The 21,137-nt window shown below is 36.4% G+C and overlaps 1 protein-coding gene across 11 annotated transcripts in view; it reads right to left on the bottom strand.

Moving 5' to 3' along the window:
- The window catches only part of MITF (melanocyte inducing transcription factor), a 222,923-nt gene that overhangs the window by 74,611 nt on the left and 127,175 nt on the right, over positions 1-21,137 (bottom strand). For 9 of the 11 annotated variants that reach the window (XM_017542787.2, XM_017542788.2, XM_017542793.2 and 6 more), the window contains exon 2: positions 9,317-9,566. In XM_017542787.2, coding sequence (XP_017398276.1) covers positions 9,317-9,566 — 250 coding nt within the window. The remainder of the gene's footprint in view (positions 1-9,316; positions 9,567-21,137) is intronic. The other 2 variants (XM_037743569.1, XM_037743570.1) reach the window with 1 other exon arrangement.

The following is a 21,137-nucleotide window of genomic DNA, read 5'->3' as shown; positions in this document are numbered from 1 at the left end:
AAAGAAAGAAAGAAAAGAAAGACAGAAAAAAAAGAAAAGGTTCTTTGCCTGGTACTTATTAATCTAATTTTTACTACTTCATTAGAAAAACAGGGCTAATCTTGTCACCTTTAGGCAGTCTGAACTACCATGCAGTGTTCAGAAAAAATGTTACATATTTGTAATTTAGCCAATAAGAATTTCTTAAGCCTTTCCTAACCAGCAGGAATGTCTCTGGTTTGTCACTTCCAATTAAGTCTCAACAAAATTTCCAGCCCCTTAATTTTAATTATACAAAACCCAGGGCCAACAGGGGAGATTACAACAGAGTTATGCATGGTAGTAAGGTATTAGAAATCTGAATTTTGCTTTTCACTTTGGGCCTCTTAACTACTTTTAAAAATTATTTCCCGATCGGGTGATTCAAATCCTTTTGCTCACTTTTAATTTTCAGGATCCCTACACCTTGTTATCTTTCTTCTAGGAAAGACCACTAGAGTTACATAATGTGTCTAAGTCTAGTAAACTCACCTGACAGAAGAACTGTGCTGCTCAAAAAGTTTTGGGTGACTCTTAAATAAAATACATTAGAGATATCACTTTACATAAAGAATGCATGCATATGCACTCCTAGAAAAAATCATAATAATAATCATAAAGCCTTTGACCACCAACACGTCCAATCCCAATACTCATTCCAGAGACAGCTGGTAGAAACAATGGTATAGATTCATCTAGACCCTTTTCTAGGATATTCCCTATTTTTTAAAAGAGTAATTAAAACAATTCCTTTTTTAAGACCATTCTCTCCTTTAACAGCCCCCCTGCTTTACCTGATTCATATGCTCCAATTTTGATTCATTTCCTTTTCATAAAGTTATAAATTACTAAACAAAAAAAAAAAAGCCTAATTTTATAAATAAGATCTGAATAACTGGTATATTATCTGGAGCTAAATTTTTTTTAAGTTCAAACTTATCCTCAAGGAAGTCAATAAAAAGAGACACATTCAGGGCAAGAGCCAATATTCTAGTACTGATTGCAGTTATAAGCTTGAGTGAAGACACTGTACATATTTACATATTTTTAACACAGATCACACTCACTGATTTTAGTAAAACAAAGTTAAAATTAGATTTTGCTTACACATGTCCACAGTCTCTGTTCAAAAGCATACTTATTAAAGGATCTTTCAAACTTAGTGGCCTTTCAAAGCTAAGTCCTTTCTTTAATTGTTGGGATTAAGTAAGCAATATTTGTGAAAGAGACTCATAATCCTTCAATATAGTAATATAAGATTTATTACCACAGACATTTACTTAAAAGCAAATAGAAAAACAGCCAGAACTGAAGTTCCAGTTGTTAAGTGCTAAAATATGGCAAGAGCTCTAATATTACAGGGCATATGGGGGAAAGAAAAAACAAAAATCCAATCATAATTTCAGAAGAAAACTGATATCAAAAGTGTCTGAGTTTACCGAATTATTTCAAAAATAACAATACAAATATGTTAGTGAAATACTCAGAACTATCAAGCATATGAATTGTAATAGCCTGAACCATCAAGATCTTTAGAATATAAGTGACTTGAGTAATTATTTTTGCATGTTGTTACAGAAACTTTCACTGTAGTGCTTTTTAACCCATAATGATGACTATCACTAAAGCATAAATTACCATGGGGGCCAATGTATACAGGAAGTCTTTTTATATAATAAAAACACATCCAGTTCTTTCATCTGGCATATTGTGGAGACTCATGAGGATATTTTAACTATTTAATAAGGAAGCCCCTTACTAATTCAAATGTTTAAGATCATGTATCTTTCTGTTAAGCCTGTGAGGCTCCTCTATAGTTTCTCTTTCACCTCCCATTTTGCTCTAATATATTCTGTTACTAGTGATTCTTCAGAAATGTTTACAGAATCTCCTAAGCCCCAAAGAAAATATAGGTGACAGTAGGATGTGTGGTTATAAGTAAATAAGGTAGCGTGTGGAGTCTATGTAACCTAGGGCCAGTGATAATCCTCTATGCCTCAGTTTCCCTATCTGGAAAATGAGTCTTATCGTACTTGTTTCCTTTTTTTAGTAAAAAGAATAAATGAGCTAAAAGACATGAAGTGTTCATCCCACCATCTAATACATCCTATAATTAATGTCCATGTAGTCAAGAAGGCACAATTGTCTTTCTTCCTCCAAGGTGCTTTAGGTAGCATCACATTCACATCAGTAATTCCTTAAAAGTTTAAGGTATGGCTTGAAGCTCTGTAGTAAACATTTGCTACAAGCCCCAAGCTACTGTGTCCTTTGAGAGGCTGAACATTGCTATCTCTCCCTCCTAACGTTTCTCAGGTCACTTCCTCCAGGAGAGGTAGTACCACTAGTGGCCCATGGAGTTCAACTGCATGAGTTCAAATCCTGACTGCATCACTTACTTGGGTGACTTTCTGGTAACTTACTTGAACCCTTTGTGATAGTTCCTGCATCTATAAAATGGGGATGCTAATAATAACTATCTCACAGAGCAATGGTGAGATTAAATTAGTCAATACAGGTAAAGCTCAACACTGGCACATGCTGATCATGACTGTTCTTTTAACAGTTCTCCTGGAGAGATACAGACTAGCCGAAATATAGGCATCACATCTACAGGAGCCTCCATAAATGGTCCCTAAGCAAAACACAAAAGGTTGGGAAAGATGCTGGTTCCCCTGCAGGAATGTTTCTCAATCTTTTATTCATTAGTATCTCAATAAAACACCTTTTTAGACATTTTTCCCCTAATTGTTTCTCCTTCATCCCCATCACTATGAAATTTTAAAAGACATATATACTGTTTATCTGTTTTTGTACTGGGGCTTTGGAAGTTTATAAACCATTGTAACATCTAAGACTTTTTTGTCCTCCAGCAATCCATTTTTGCCCTACTGTGGGAAGTGATTCTACCCCTGTTGAGGATGAATGCTCTACTGGTCTCATCATATTAAAAAAGAAATTACTGGCTGGGCGTGGTGGCTCATGCCTGTAATTCCAGCACTTTAGGTGGTCCAGGTGGAAAGATCACAAGGTCAGGAGTTTGAAACCGGCCAGCCTGACCAACATGGTGAAACCCTGTCTCTATTAAAAATACAAAAATTAGCCAGGCATTGTCACGGGTGCCTGTAATCCCAGCCACTCAGGAGTCTGAGGCAGGAGGATCACTTGAACCCAGAAGGCAGGAGTTGTAGTGAGCCAAGATCACACCACTGCACTCCAGCCTGGGTGACAGAGCGAGTCTCGGTCTCAAAAAAAAAAAAAAAAAAAAAAAAAAGGAATTACCGAGCCAGATGACACTAGGCCCACTCCAATTTTTAGCCCTCACTTCTAGGCCCCAGACCTTAATATCTTCCTTACGATACTACCTCCACCTCCAGCAGTATGGAATTATGAGAACTGTAAATGAAAGGAGACTGTACTTATCAGTATAGCCTCCTATAACAGGAGAAAACAAGGAGGAGACGAACAGGTGTCTCTTCTCACGGGAACCCAAGGGATGAATTTAATGACTGCAAAGAGGCTCATGGAGAAGATGGCAAAGATTCTCCTACTTAAAGAGGGGGCACCATGCTGCATGTCAGCCAGCATTTTGTAGCTAGCTACTAGTCAGGTATCCACCAGGTACATCAGGCCTTACCCACAACCTGATAAAATCACACCCAGATTCTGTTGTACAAAACCCTTCAGTTACATGAAAATGCCCTTGTAGTCATAAAGGGAGGAATCATTTCCATTTTGTACCAATATTGCCAAATAAACTTGTAATGAGAGCTGAAACGTCAATGTTTTCAGAAACTGGGATTAATTCATAGGCTTAGCTGTGTAAAGGCTGAATATTTTGTTTCAGATAGTTGGTCCCATGGGTCTGCTCTTTTAAGTAGATGAAACCTAAAAATTTAAGCAAAGATGACTTTCTTCAGCCAACATTTCATTACTAGCTACTAGCCACTAAAAGCAGTGCAGACAGAAAAACCAAGTCCAACATTAATCTACAAGCACTTACTGTGATTCTTGCACTACTGAGCCTGTGTTAAGTTTGACTTTACCAAGTAAGACAACTCTGTGGAGCACTTTCTTATGCCAGCCCTGAGATCACCAAATCCTCACCCACAAGTGTTTATAAAGCAGCCTGGGAGCAAAAGGACAGCCACTCGGTGCCGTGCAAGCTGGTATACGCCTGTACACTGAACCAATCAAACTGCTCTCCAGACACAGAGTGAGAAGTCCTTACTCCACATGGGGAAGACTGGAGCTTGAAGCAGGATTCTCAAAGTTAGAGACAACCCAGAAGGAAAATAAATTATATTTCTTTTTTTCTGTTTGCAAACATGAACAAAGAAAAATAAAGGGTTTATATCTACCTGACAAAACCCGCCTAATATATTTCTTCAGACCTCACTCCTATAAAAGGCAATTGGTGACAGGGTTGGAAAACAGAAAATATCAGGAAGGCTGCACCCTAGACTGTTAACTGCAGTTCCTTCCAGGGAACATGATGGAAGGGAGGTGGTGGTAGGCAGGGTAAGATATTGAATTATTTTGCTGCACTGTTTAAATCTGTTAAAAGTTAACAAGTATTGTCTGCAACTTAAAAAAATCAATAACATGAGTTTTAAAGAGAGAGAAAATTACCTTTTGTGTGACACTGAATGATTCAGATTCTGCAGGGAAATGAGGTTTCTGGGAGGATGAAGAGTTGTTTGTAGAACCTGAAATCTGAGTCCCTTTCTCTCCCTGAAACACCAACATTGATTCAAAAACAAAAGGAACCAATATTTATGAATGATCCTTGAAATCAAGGCTGACAGGTTGTTTGTGTAAGTCACACTATAGGGGACATAAGTGTATGCTGGCCCATGTGTGAATGGATTGTGCTATTAGAAGAAATCTCAGACACAGCAGGTCTTCATCTTGTGAGAATAACACCTCTAGCAAGGGATCCCCTAACTGAAGGGACCAAGGCAAGCTGATCCGAGACAAACTATATCTGTTCTGGCTTCTTGCAGCCACTGTGGTGCTATTTAGGATCTGTATTCCTGGCTAAATAAATCTGAAACAAAATCTAAGGGTAGGTTGTGGGAGAAGTCCCTTCTGCCAATCTGTAGCCCACCAATCCACCTGTAACTCCACACACACATTTTCATGTTTCTGTGTTCTACCTAAAAAATAAATCACACCTTGAAAATTCTACTCCATGCAGATTCCATAATTTGCAAAGACCAGCAGTTCAGTCATCAACTCTTCCACTCACTAGTGAAATGTGGAATGTCAGTTCTTGAAACAGGGTGACAAGGAGCAGGACTCCCAGCCCACTTCGCTAGAATCTGAATCCAAATAAGAGGCAACTTTGATGAGATAACCACCAAATAAACACCCAAGTAAATTTAGTTTACAATGTAGAGGAGCCCAGAAAAAGTGCTTCTGTATTTGACAAACAGCAAGCATCATCACTAATTACAGAGCAATTTGCCCAACTCTTGAGATGATTTGGAGAAAAGGGAGAATTTAAAAATAAATTTCTTCAAAGTACTTGAGAAATACCCTAAAGTAATAAAAAAAAATCTTTTCTTTTTAAAATGCACGTAACCTTTCTCTTAAGCAGAACAGAAAAATTCAATGGACAATCTGTTCCAGAGAAGACACTTTGCCTTTGCCTTTGAAATTTTAAATTTCAAGGTGAAAGGAAAGGAAGGAGAGAGAGTGGTAGTGGGGAATCCTTGGCAACTCCCTTCAGATTTCTGAACAGAGAAACATTTTCAAGCTGTAAACTAATGTTTTGAAGCTATCAACTGTCAGAGTCCATGTTGGGAGATAGTGGGGGAAGAAATCCTGATGAACTTGTCAGTCCAGGATGAGAGCAACCAAGTGTTTTTATAATTCATCAATGTCAGAGAGACAAAACCATGAAAACAGATGCATGATGCCTATGCAAATGATTAACTCGGTGGTTTGTACCATGATGCTTTAGCAATAAGGCTGAACTGGTCTACAGGTCTGTTCACAGTTACTCTTTTTTATTTTATGAAAAAAAGCTACATCAAATTTCAAACTTCAGGTTTGTATTACTTGCATGTCAACAAAACCCACTTGTGGAAGAAACTGATTCCATTAATGGTTCTTGATGACTTTTTTTTGTTGTTGTTAATTCACAATTCAAAATACAAAGTGTATTCCCACTACAAAAAAATGCATTATGCACTCCAGGTGTTGGTTAATTTACGGTAAAAGAGCATCCTTAAATTACAATACCCAATTGGGTAAGATTGTTCCTAAGAAACGTGGAGAATATCTTTGCTATGTAAATATATAGCAATAAGACTAATCATTCCATGTCCACCAAAATGAAAATCAATGTGGAGAAAAATTCATATATTATTAAATCAATATAGAAACCAGAGGCTAATCCTACAAAGATTCATGAACTTACTCACTGCATAACGACCATGTGTTGAAGAATTAGTGATGCAGATTTTCTACCTCTAACCCCAAATCTGACTAGTCCTAAGTTTACCAGATGTCAGTAATTTTTAAACATGCCTTATAAAGCTTCATATTTTAAATTTAACTCTGTCAAAGAAAGGGATTAACCTGAAAACATTGCTTTAGCTTTTTGAAATTAGTCATTCATCCAGACAGTAGAATGTTAGTAACTTAACTTTGGGCGGGTATGAAAACTAAACTGTGACCTTTCTTCTCTCAGTTTCTTATAAACAAGTTGGGAGATGGAGAGATTTAACCAGATTCTTTAGTGCATGTTAGTGTGACTAACTGCATACATCTACCTCCACTGAGAAGTAGGTATGTTCTGTTTCAGCACTTTAAAACTTTAAAAATTAAATGAATTTGCTCAGGCTATTCTATGAGAAAATACTTATTCAATATAATCTGTATCATAATGCACTCAATTTGTATATGTGGTATTACCATTCTTTGAAAATATATATTCATGGAGAATTAAATGGTCTAAGATTAAGCATATTAACTGTTTTGCTATTAACCATTTACTTCATAAAACTATGCTTATGATTTGAAAACTATAAAAAAGAAAAAAATAACCACCTTTCTATCACGTATCTTTCTATAATGTTTCATAATACTTTTATACACAAAATTTTGAAACTGCCAACTATTTCTATAAAGTCCTTAGTCTTTAAGTATCTGAAGCAATCACTTATATGATATTCTTTTAAAATGTTATTTTGTTTTCTTAAAATATTACCTTAGTGAAATAATATATTCTTATTTGTTTCTTAATTTAAGGATACTAAAATTTGCCTAAATCACTATCAAACTTAACCATATAGTTATGCCAATAATTATTTAACTGAAGTATAAAAAAGCAAAAGTTAAACAGACATGAACTATATTCAATATAAAAGAGAAATTTACCAAATACTTATTTTTAGTTAGAGTCTGTCTTCCAGTTGTAACGATTTATTTGTGCTTTAACTTTGGACATTTTTCTGGCATACCTAAGTTAGGGATTGCAGCTCAATCCAGTGTTACCAGGACACAGCAACACATAAAAAAATTGTTACGTTATTCAAACAACTTAATGTAGATTTCAATTTTAATCATTTTCAAAACTAATATAAAGTGATAAAAACATTTAGAAATTATGCACATTTTTAAGATAATCAGAAAATGATGTTTCAACACATTTTCATTTGAGTAATTTCCTTTCTATCAGTCGTAGCTGCCTTAACAGGAATACTAATTTTAATAAATATACTTTAACATGGTATCAAACATTACCTTCAATTGGATGTGAACCACTACTAGCCCAAATCCACATCAACTCTTCCAAAATTTGCCCTTGAAATTTAAAAAGTAAACTATCATGATAAATAAAATAGACATATTTCTCCACATCTTATACTATTTAACTCATAAAATTTTAAATAACCTAAGGTATACACAAAACAATTACACTCCTGCAGACATGAGACAACAACTTAAATCTTAAATAATACTTAAATTTATAAAAACTCAAATAGTGATCATCAATTTTCATGCAAGCAAAACAGAAAGATTCAATGCGTCATCAATTCCAAAGAGAAAATCTTGGGTTAATTGAGGAGTTAAAAAAAGGGGAAAAAATCCATTAATTGTGGCCATATTCAGAATTTCAAACAATCACATTAGAGTAAAATTTTATGCTAAACCATTTGGATCTTTTTTGCCCTAACCCAATTTCAGTTGGTTTCTTCATCCGAGTTCCATTATTTCATCATCACCACATTTAAAGTCTTCGCAACTAAAACATAACTGACTCTTGATTTGTTTTTTAAAGAACCTCTTTCCTACTTCCTGGTAAGGTTCACAGATTGATTCCTGATTATAACACATCGTCTCTCTATTTACTTTAATAGTAAACTTTAAATAGTGGGAGATGTTTTTTCTGTGCACATGAACGAATGCAAAAACTAATAATGAATCACCGGCCTGTAAAGTTCACATTGTTTAATGAACAGTAACACTTGAGACTTTTCGGAATGAATCAATTAGGTGAGTAAATAATAAAATTAAAAAAATAAAAATAAGGAAGTTCCCCTACTTTCAACTTTCCTTGAATCAGTCATATTTAAAAACTGAAATGTTTATCCTTAAACAAGGAGTACCTCCCTATGTGATGTGGAAGACACATGTGTAAGATGGAATTCTATTCTTAGACTTGTTACAATTTTCCCTAGTAATTAGGAAGCTATATGTCCCTAACAGAATGATGCTAACAAGCTCCTGCAGTTTCTACTCTAGCAAGAAATCAAAGAGACCCAAAGCAGACAGCTCACTTCAGTAAAAGGATTATGTAGTCTGGTTATTAAAGCTCAGAAAGCTCTTCTTCAGTCTTATATCTGAAGAGCTTTCTAAAAGAGTCAGATTCTACAACCAATATTACATATTAAATAAAAAGAAAATTAAAGAGTGGCTATGGAAGGTATTTAAGAAAAAATATTTAAGATACACAAGTTATTAGAAGGGGCCGATCTCAGATAACTCTTATGTTTTGAAACTTTCCCAAAGACAGATGTCATTACAACAAACACGTATTCCTACTTGCAATTTCTCATGGAACATTGACTCTTTCCCACCATTTATTGAGGGTTACTATTACAGTTACAATGCGTTTGCATCCTTCTTTTAAAATGTAAAGCCATGTAAAAATTAAGGGAGTTGGAGCTTTCAAATATAATTCTGATGGGCCACTCTAACGGAAATACACATTCAGATATACAGAACACCTAGCAAATGGAAAATAGAAGAGAGTTTGGTCTAACCAACCAGAGCGACACTCACATACCTTAAGGACTTCCATCGGCACCTGGGTGGCAGAGGGAAGGGTGGTGGGCACACTGACGTTTATGGCTGGTGTCTGATTCACAGGCACTCTCTGTTGCATGAACTGGGCCGCCTGCAGCTTCTGCTGCTGCTCCCTTCGCTCCTGCTCCTGCATCTGCTCACGCATGAGTTGCTGGCGTAGCAAGATGCGTGATGTCATACTGGAGGAGCTTATCGGAGGCTTGGAGGCCCCAGGATGCTCCGCGGAACTGCTGTGGGAAAACCAAAAGGCATACATTTAGTTTCCTAATGAGACCCTCCATTTGCACTTTGGGGTATCCTAAATTGCACCAAACTATAAAATGAGTCTGTGCAAATATAATCAAGTCACGGAATGGTACTCCACATAATTGAAAATCAAGAGGTGACAGGATTTAAGTCATTAGTAGTTGAATTAAAATAAGTCAGCTTGATTGCATCTAGGCATTTTTATCAGGCGGCTTAATTTTTTTTTTTTTTTGACATTTTATGCTGCACACTACTCATCACCACCAAATATAGCGCCGCCATATGCACTGCCAAGAAGCAAAGCATCTTAATGGCACCCAAATTTCCACATTTAAAAATAAATTGCTTGATTTGCTTTTTTGTACAACTGAATCTAACCAAATAACTACTCCTACATGTTATCTAAGTTCTTTGAAGATGACTAAAATGTTTACTAACAAGGAATTGATTAAAACAAAGGTGAGCTTTGCCAAGAGGAAACTTTTCTAAGATATGTGAAGTAAAAATAATTAATGAAGGAAGCACTTGGGCCAGAATGTTAACACTGAACTCGACCTCAGTCTTTGGGCAAGGGGGCAGAAGACAAGCTGGTCTGACAAGCCAATACTTCTCTGCCTGGTTTTCTTTGTGCCGTCTTTTCTTCTGATTCACTTTGGCATGCCCTCTACTTTGTTACTATGTGTTCTCTGTGCATTCCCCATGAGGACTACTTCTAATGGTTTTGGTATTCACTCTACCCAAAATTATTAAAAATGCTGAAACTCTACTCACAAATTAAAAAGAAAAGACTTCCTAATTTTCCTAAATATGGTTTTCCTAAATATGATATCAAGTTATTAAACCTCTCTCTGCCTTGGTTACCATATCTGGAAAAGAAGGATAACAATAGTTTTCTACCCACTTACCATTTATAAAGGTGAGAGGTGTTCTTTTAAAATTTCTATTGCATCATGTATATTTTAAAGCCCTACTTCCTAGGGATTTGGGGGATCAAATAAAGCAAGGCACATAAATCCCCTAGAATAGTGAGTACCATATAGCACTGCCTCAACAAATGTTTGCTTTCACTATTATTATATCTAGAAAATGTTTCATTGTTTATTTCTCTTTACGTGTGTGTGTGTTTTTTTTTTAACATCTCTGTTTACGTCAACAGTTCAAAGCCTTAGCACCTGGAACAGAAGAAAAGGAACATTTGAGAAAATATTCACTCTTGAGAAAGTCATGCTTCAAGGTAAGTATTTATACTTTGAACATCCTTCCCTGAGTGTAAACTCTAGTATTATCTTTTATTTTCCAATACAAGGTAAAATAAAGCCCTAATATCATTGACCTTCTTCATGAACTCCTTAAAGACAAAAACTTCAAACTCTGAAGGTAACAAAATGCTAGGGAATGAAGAAGTGTTGGTTCTACCCTCACACTATCCCAGAAAAACTACACAATAACAATTTAACAGTTCACTTATTTTCACAACAGGAAATCAGTTCAGTAAATTGTCAGAGAATCATAATGTAACATGATGCAGCCATTCAAAACAGTGCAAAAATATATTTACTGACATGAATAAAACTACACAATATAATGAATTTAGAAAAGCCAGGTACAAAATAAGATTTAAGATAAGATCCAAGGTTTTTAGCTTACTTGTTTGTTTTTAAACAAACTGCCCATGACAAGTGTAAGGATAATGTTACTCTACACCATTGCTTGTATATATTAAAACAACATTACCAAAAAGCTGAAAAATTGTTCATACAATTTGATTCAGAAATGTTGTGATAGACAATTTTCCTAATAACTTAAACTTGCAACAACTGATATTATAAAGCTCTTTACAAACTGGAAAATATTTGAATCATCAAAAATTTGCCCCAGATTATGAGAATGGTTTAGTATATTATCATACATGAAGTCAATAAAATACTACCTATTTATTCTTTAAATTGCACAACTACAGAGCAAAGTGGGAAATGTATGCTGCAAGAGTAAATTTAAAAGTAGGGTTCAAAAGTATATTTACATTCTAATTTAAAATGCATGTATACAAATATGCAAAATGATTAGTAAGGAATGTGTAAAGATCATTACAGTTGCCAGAGTGAGAACAGAATTACAGGTAATTTTATTTTTCTATCATTTTCTCCCCTAAAATCATAGTATTTTTTCAATGGCAGAATATATGCCTCTAGATACTAATTTAAGAACATGAAGAAAAGACTTGAGTGATCAAAATCACCATTTGGCTAGAAGGAAGGAGACAGAATCCAACATAGACAACATTTTGACAATATGATGGGAAAGTGGTGGCTGTATCCAGCACATCGGCACTCTTGGAAGTGCTCAGCATTCCAGAAAACACAATTTCTCTTTCCTTCATGTTTTCCTACATTTTCTACACACACACACACACAAATCGAACAATGTTAATACCTTGCTTATTATTTAATATCATATACTCATCCACATATTAAGGGCATCTGGCTGTTACTCTACTCAAAATATCTATTCACTTGATACAGCTCACAAAAAGAGCATAAAAAGAAAATATATTTTCCCACTTTAGAGTATGTGTTCAAAGCTCAAGTGTACCCTCCTAAGCCAAGAAAAGAAGGAGAGCTGTGATGAGGGGCATGGTGGGGGTTAAGGGGGGACGGTTATCTAAAAATAAATAAATAAATAAATAAGCAGCCTTACTATTCAAAGCCTGTCAGGTTAAAACATTCCCAGAGAGACTGATCCTTTTGATAAAAACAGGAGCAAACCTTTGTGCTGTAGCAAATGCAGCTGTGGAATAATCGCACTAATTAGCTGCTCAAGACGAGTCATTGGCTGTGATACTGGGGAAAAAATCCTTTCAATTAACAGTAAAGCATTCTTCAGACATCTTAAATTAAAATTTCTAGTTATCAACCGCACTAAGGCTTCATACGTGAAAGTCGACAACAACATCGCTGAAAGCATTTTCTGAAATACCCTTTCTAAAAAAAAAAAAATGTATGAAGTAGACCAGTATAAATAAAAAGAAACCCCACTAAAAATACAACAAATATATGTTTTATATTTCTATAAATATAGCACAGCTCAGCTAATTGACAGTGTTTTAATAAATCTTCCCCCAAAAAGCCCAGAAGTGCAAAGGAAACATTAGAGTCGCCTCATGGCACACACTCCCTGCGGGATATTTCCACGTTGTTAAAGATGACTCCCAGATTCTCAGCTTTGCTCTCAATCTTCTAAACATCTCTTTCTCTTAGAAGTAACTGAATCTGCAATTATCACCTTCTAGACAAAAATGATGATATCTGCATGTCATGTTAGCAGGACAAATGAGCACAATGTCTTAAGCACCAAATTGAGGTTTATGTGAGAACCTTACGAGTGGCAACAACGCTTATTTTTTAAAATAAGGACGTAATGCTAAACCTACTAATGATACACAAGGAGAGATGTCCAAATGTATTTAATTTTAAAAACTAACTGAACTCATCCCAGGCCAGGAAGCTGAATCTTTGCTAGATAATCCTAATTCCATGAGTCTGATTCCTTTTAATCAGATTATGGAAAGGTCATTTATTCAACAAATAGTTATTGCCAGGTGCTGAGAATACCTGGTTTCTAATCTCATAGGGTTTAATGCCACAGTCACATAATTCTTTTGAGATGCCTTAAAATTAAGTCAATTACTTAGATTACAGAACTCTGATCCAGTTCCACGTGGGAAGGTGTGCATCTCACCATCAGAAAGCACCCTTTGAAAGCCAATCGGCAGAGAGACAAATGCCTTTACTGGCATGTACTGGCATCACTGAAGCCAGGCATGAAACTCCCCTGAGAACTTGGAATTAGTCAACAAGAGCTCAAGGAGGACGGCCACTGATTGGACTCAAGTGCTAGCTCAGTCACTGCTGAGCAGCATGACCTTTAATGAGCCACTTGACCTCTCTGGGCTTTTCCAAAACCCAACACTTTAATGTGCTGCAGGGATTGGGTCAGTTAATGTTCACTAAATTAAAGTGCTCAGCACAGCGGCTGGAACCTTCAAAGCCTCCCTCTTCTCTATGATGGTACAGGTGTATTGGACATGGGCTCTGAACTACCTGGCATAAACTAAATCCCAATGGTTTATTCTACTATCTTCATCAGACACTTAACAATATCAGAAATTCCATTAAATTCAATGCCGCAGCATCCAAATATCTGTCTACCCAACCCTCACCTTTGACAGTGATGCCAATACTCTTATTATCTCATAGGTACTGGTCTTTGGTCTCAATATCACAGTCCTCTAAGGTAGTACTCTGGTCTCAGTAGAAACCTGGAGATGCTGAAGGAACCGCTATACTTTTCTTTGCATTTCCTGTCTTCCCCTGCTCAGGTAGATTCCAGCTCTGTGCAGTAACCTGTGACTGTGACCCAGTTAATCTACTCTGCACTTTGCAATACATCTGCCTCTCAGCAGTGTGGTGAGGATTAAAATTTTTAATAGATATAAAAAGCTTAGCACAACGACTGAAACACGGTCCAATAAACTGGAACACAGTTCAAAAATTAGTAGTAAAAATAATAATATTAAACCATGAACATGCTGCTTCTTTTGGATACAAGGAATCTACTTTTCATATGCCTATGTGCAAGTTTGGACCACAGAAGATATGTCTTGTAAAGTTTAGGCAATATCTATTTAAATGACAGAACTCAAGAACCTTTTGCAGGGATGGAGAGAGAAGACCATTTGTTCTGCAAATCTCTCAAGAGCCATAAAGTAAGAATTATACCATTTTTGCAATAAAAAAATAATCTTCATTATAGTCATTTGGTTGACAGAGCTCAAAGCCTAGTACTCACTTGCACTGATGTACAATTTATTTATGTCCAGGAAGAAGCACAGTGGTTTATTTATGCACAGCAGAGACACAGGAAGGTTCAACAGTATTAACCTCCTGTGCACAGGAGAAAGCTATGTCATGGATGGGTTAAGCTACAGGAGTTTCAAAATGCAAAAGGCTAGCTGAAAAAAAAAAAAATTAGCTGAGAACTTTGCCTCAAATAGAAATGCCCAGGCTCATTCCTGGAAATTCTGATTTGTTTAGGTAAGGCCCAGGAATCAATATGTCTACAAAAATTCTGCAGCTGATTCTGACACTTGGCTGATTCCCATGTTTGGAAGCTAATAGTAAAATACCCAGGATCACCAATTTGCATAGTTGAGCTGGGACATGAACCCATATCTCTAATTCTTAGACCAGAATACTTTCTTCCATGTCTGAGAAAATTCACATTTCATTTCTTACCTCCAATTAGCCTTCCCAGAGGTCTGAAGAGTCCCTCTGATGCTCAATTCAACATGTTGTATGGGATAGAAGGGGAAGGACTACTTACTCCTGTCAAACAAGCTATAAGACAGAACAAAAACATCTATCCAGACACTTCCAATAGCCCTTCCAACAGCACAACTACTTTATCATATATGAAAGAAACCGATAGGTTGAATCTACAGGAACTACCCCCAACCAGTCTATTCCACCAGCAAAAAGAAATTCTTAAGAATCTATTGAAAGTGCTACCTACTGAAAAAATCAGAGTTAATAAATGGCTATTTTTTTTTTAAATGGTAGTCTAGGTGTCTAACATTTCAGAGTGACTGGCACTTCTGTTATCTCAAACTTTCCATTCCTTCCAAAGTGATTCAGGATGACTTTTTCACTGTGTATGGCGGAAGAAAATACTAATAAGAAACTATATCATCCCTCGTACTTAAAATAGCTGGGAGTGTAACCCATGTAAATATGAAAGTACCAGATATCACAGTTTGGCTTCACACTGAGATCTTCTGGACTTCCATCAACACCTAACTTGGGTTTTAGTTGACAAGAAAAAGAAAGAAGATCTGCCAAGATTCCACCTTTTTAAGGGTAACATTAGCTGCTCAGATAATAAATACTCCAGGTCTTTGGCATAGAGAAAATACAAAGGCTTGCAAAACACAGCCTGCATGCCCCAGGAAAATGCTTTTGAAAGGCCAGATGCTGCTAGACATGCAAGGTATCATAGTGTCTGAAACAGACAATGCTCCTATCTCCAGAGCTTTGTACATTTCACAGTACAAAAGGAGAAAAGCTTTCTAAAAATTAAGAACCACCAATCACATGTAAGTTAAAATCTGAGGTCTTTTCTTTCTAACACTTAGACTCCAATTTGCTGCTAAACATGGGAGATGTTTCATATTCATTTGGGATTCTCCACTTTTTTGTTTAAGCTGGACCTTCAGTAGGTACTAGGAAAGACTAATCTCAATGAATGATTAGATAAAAATCAAAGAGTACCTTAATAAGGTTCTCAATATATCAATACTCTCCAAAAATCCATACCAAAAATGACAACCTGGGTCCAGGAAGAAAAAATTAAAACATTTCTTTATATATATTTTATATTATCTTTTTTATTTTTTATTTTTGTACATATGGTATAATATATTAGTAGAGTGGCACATATATATAATTTATAAATCAAATAAAAATGTGTTGAGGTTTTCTTGAAAAAAATTAACTAGGAAAAAGGATCGAAAATGTTTAGAGACCTCTGTAATATATGAACAATGTTCTTCCAGGCAATTTTCACTAGCAGATTTTTTTAATTTTTTTTTTTAACCAAAATGTTTCCCACTTCTATATACTCCAACTAAGAGGAATATCAAGCTCTTACTAAAAGATATTTTAAACCCAGGATATGACTTTTGCCATTTCCTCATTTTATGACCATGACTGATCTCCATTTTCCACAGATGCTGCTATGGGTTGGCACACTCCTAACACTCAGTTCCTTTCAAAGAAATCGCCTCTGAGAGCCAGACCATTGAAAGGTTATAAAGCAGATAAAGTTGAAGTGCCCCACACTCAAGTTTTCTGTTTTTCATATCCAGCTTCCTTCCACTAGACTGTACTCTAGAATTCTTGCTTACTCTGTCCAACTATGGAATCCCATTCACATCTAACTGCCATGTTTTAAAGGGTTTTGAAAAATTCATCCCTGAAAGTAATTAATATGGCATGGCAAGATGCTCCACTCAGAGTATTTTAAAAGAAAAAGCAATGTTGAAAAAATCCAACACAATGACAAAGTAATCAGAGAATTCAGACATGAGTGTGAAAGTAATTGGAAGGAACTTTTTAAAAGTAGAAAGCCCTTCTATTTGTACTCAAATAATAGTCCCAATCACAGGGCATGCTCTGGCTGTTTTTCTAGACAACATTATAGCAGATCAGAGAAGATTCAAAAGCCTTAGACCACCATCATTTAACAATTACTGCATGTCTAGGACACATCAACCAAGATGGAAAGTTTCCAACATTGTGTTGAAATCAAGACAAAAGTACAAACTGTGATCTAAGGAGCAGTGAATGGGTGCACCTGTCATAGGCAACTTTACACATAGCAGTAATGATTTATGGTGGCAACATGGCATTTATAGCTGCCCAGCATCCTGTCCCACTCGTTTGGTAAAGTACCTGATTTAACCTCGAAGATCCATCCTCCTTCACTTTCAGCTCACGAGGTTATGGTGTTGCCACTACCACCAGACATGGAAGTATGAGCTTGGCCAAGCAGGAAATCCATCCTTCTGGTCAGAGACCAACTGAGAAATATGTTTGTGGCCCAAGACAATCCAGTAAGAGTCATCCTTATGTCTTTAACTGAAACTATTAGGCTAAAACTATTAGGCTAAAACCTTATACTAAGGTTTGAAACCCTGGTAGGATATAAATCTGGAATTTCCTGTATCTATCTAAGAAGAAAGGCAAACTGAAGGAAACAGTAACGAAAGAACAGAGGACTAAGGAGAAGGAAGAAGAAAGAGGGAGCCAATGTTTATATGGCATTGAGCACCTGGATCAAACCATCCCTGAAGCCATAATAGCCCTGGACTAACCATGGACAGTGACTTTGTAAGGGCCAACCAAACTCTATTTTTGTTTAAGTCAATTTGATGTAACTGCAATACTACAGCTGATTTTGTAACATTTTTTAAAATATCAGTAATACTGGGGAAAAAGTCAAAGTTTCAGCCTAAGACCTACAACTCAAGGAACATAGCACCATCTATTTTCCTATTTTCTCTTTGTTTTGGTTAGGCACACTCCCACCCACAATATTTCCAAGCTTTTCAGAGCTAGCCTGGCTACATGCTAAGTTTTGCCAATAAGATTTAAGTAAATAACAGAAGTGCCAATCACTCTGAAATGTTAGACACTCACAGACTGCCATTTAAAAATATATATCCATTTCTTAAGAATTTCTTTTTGTGGTGAAACAGACTGACCTTTTTTTTTTTTTTGCCTGATAATTTTTTATTAATTCAAATACAACTGACTATAGCAACTGTACTATAGCATAGCATACAGATCAAATTTATACATCTACATGATGGTTCTAGGTGAAGAAAAATAGGAAAGAACAAAGATCTTCAAGAGTCTTCTAAGACAACCCCAAGAATGCCACTGAAACTGTTTTGTGGAGTTCTAAGTAAGAGCCCATTTCAAAATAACTTAAATTTTACATCTTAGGAGACTGTGGGATCCTCAGCTGGAGAAGGAGATGGGGTGGGGGGTGTGGTGAGGTGGGTCATATGAAATGGAGGGGTCTCGTATGACCCACCTCATAGTACCTCCCAAAGGGGAGGCAATTCCTATAGATTCAGTCTACTGGTTCCTTTCATTTATGATAAAGCAGTTGTGCTATACCCATAAAGAGCCATGGGCAGTTTCTGGATAGATGTGTTTGTGTGGTTTCATAGCCCCTTTGGCAGGAGTGAGTAGTCCTTTCCATTTGATTCCATCCAACATACTGAATTCAGTTTAAGAACGGCTCTCCAGACATCTGGTCAGGCTTACTGCAGGTGGGGAATGGAATATGAATTTTCTCAGGCATGGAGGAAAGTGTTCTGGCCTAAGAATGAGAGACATACGTGGGCTCATGTCCCAGCTCGCCTGCTAAACAAACAGATAATCTGGAATGTTTTAGTATTTGTTTCCAAACACGGCTGAGTATTAGAAGCAGCTGAAAAAACTCTCCTTCGAATGATCCCCTTCTCTGAACCCTCTGCCACCATGTCTTCTGTTATCTGGCTGCTCTGGCTGGAGCTTCAGAAGCCATCCTGAATGAGGGCCAGACTTAGGGATGAAACTGGTATGTGCCTGGTCCTTCATGACCTAGTCCAATCTGCTGTAGGAGGGCAGAGATGTTTATATGTTTTATTCACATATTGTTTCCCAGCACACAGAACCAAATAAATATTTGTTCAGGGTGTAAAGTTGGTGTCTCTCTCCTAACAAACACTCTACCTAATAGAATCAAATAATACTAGAACCTTAGAGTCGGCACACCCTTATTCAAACCATTTGCTTCAATCATCCAGAGACGGAGAACTCTGGGCTCTGGGGATTTACTACAGTTCCTTAATTCTAAGAGGCACTTTCCCACCACATGTTAAAATTTCCCAAGTCAGAAGAGATTTTATAATCAACGAATATATTTATCCCCCAAATAGCTGTCTTTTTTTTTTTTTTTGAGATAAAGTCTTGCTCTGTCCCCCAGGCTGGAGTGTAGTGGTACGATCTCAGCTCACTACAACCTCTGCCTCCCAGGTTCAAACAATCCTCCTAGTAGCTGGGATTACAGGTACATGCCACCATGCCTGGCTAATTTTTGTATTTTTAATAGAGACAGGGTTTCACCATGTTAGCAGGACCAGGATGGTCTTGAACTCCTGACCTCGTGATCCACCTGCTTCAGCCTCCCAAAGTGCTTGGATTACAGGCGTGAGCCACTGCACCCAGCCAATAGCTGTCTTATAATCAGTAGTGATTTGGACTCAGGGAAATACACCTGATAGACAAAACTCATGGCATCAGGACCAATCCTGGTCCCTCAAAAACTCAAATGAGTTATAGTTTGGTAATTCTGAAATCTGGTGATAGAAGAAACCCACTAGATAAAAAAGCAGAGGAAGAAATATTGATTCATTTAGAATCTTAAGTGAAAATCCATAGACCACAACATAATAGCACTAAGCCCTGAAGCCAGGATCCCTGGGTCAAATTCCTAGCCTTGTCATTTCTTAGCTGTATGACGTGGGCATGATTTTTCAACTCTCCAAGCCTGTTTTCTCAGCTTCAAAATGGGGGTGGAAAGAAGTATCTTCCTCATAGAGCAGTTGTGAGAATTACATGTGTTAATACAAGTACAATACTTAGCATGGTTCCCTCAAACCATGTAAACAATAATGAGTAAAAGTGAGGCAATGAATTCTTCTAGACTGCATTTTAATTCCTGAAATGGTATCCTCTGAACATCTTTTTTTGTATGTTTTTGAGATGAGTCTTGCTCTATCCCCAAGGCTGGAGTGCAGTGAGCTGATCTCTGCCTCCCGGGTTCAAGTGATTCTCTTGCCTCAGCCTTCCAAGTGGCTAGGACTACAGGTGCACGCCACCACACCCAGCTAATTTTTCAAATTTTTAGTAGAGATGGAGTTTTGCCATGTTAGCCAGAACAGTCTCCATCTCCTGACCTCGTGATCCACCTGCCTCGGCCTCCCAAAGTCCTGGGATTACAGGCATGAGTCACCATGCTCAGCCTGAACATCTTAATATCTAAAAACTAGTGAAAGCTAACAAGTTACTTTCTAGGCAGCCAAAACTCTAGAATGCTGCCTTCTGCAATCATGTACTGTTTCTATCCTAGAGGAAAATATAAAACAATTAATTCACAGTGTGTGCCCTACTAAAAGAACAGGCACAAAAAAGTTAATGGGCAATAACTCAGTGAACAAGTTTTGTCAAACATGCTTGCTAAGAATTTCATTCTGAAAGTGTATAAGGGAAGTATGCTTTTATGACAAATATTTTAGTTAACTAAAAAAATAAATTCAAAATTGAGAATTGATTTGGCTATAAATTCAGGTTTGACATTACTACCATTTGCGTGTTGCATAAGAATAGTAAGTTTCATTTGTTTATGCAATCCATTACTAATATTTAAAAAAATTAGTAAGTTATAGATTCTTGTAGAGAGTGAAGCACAAAAAGTAGACATCATCTCCCCAGCTATTATCTCATGTATAAGGCAAAAATTTACAACATTTCCAGAATACTGACATTTTAAATACATAATTATTTATACTTTGTTCATAAAATGCTCTAACATTTTGTAGAGGTAATTAACCTGTTCTAATGACATAAAGAATGAAAAAAATGTAAAGTATCTATTAAAACAAACTACAGCAGAAATAAAAGCTCAAGAAATTAGAAATCATTTTTTAAAACTACCTTTTATAAAGCCTTTTAAAGATGTATCTACTGAAAATGATGAACTTTAGCCCACACTTAAACTTATGGGAATTGTATATATATATATATATTTAAGAATCAAATTCTAAATATAGGTCTGCTACATCTAGTATTTTTCCATTATTCTTGCTGTCTTTTTTCCCACAATCCTGTGCTTTTCAACCTTGGTTATTCATATATCACCAACCTTCTTTTATGATTACCATTTTC

This window comes from Cebus imitator, unplaced genomic scaffold (genome assembly GCF_001604975.1).
Source record: "Cebus imitator isolate Cc_AM_T3 unplaced genomic scaffold, Cebus_imitator-1.0 Scaffold147, whole genome shotgun sequence".
NCBI classification, from domain to species: Eukaryota; Metazoa; Chordata; class Mammalia; order Primates; family Cebidae; genus Cebus; species Cebus imitator.
The sequence above is the reverse complement of the archived record's forward strand: the minus strand, read 5'-3'. Positions and strand labels throughout refer to the sequence as shown.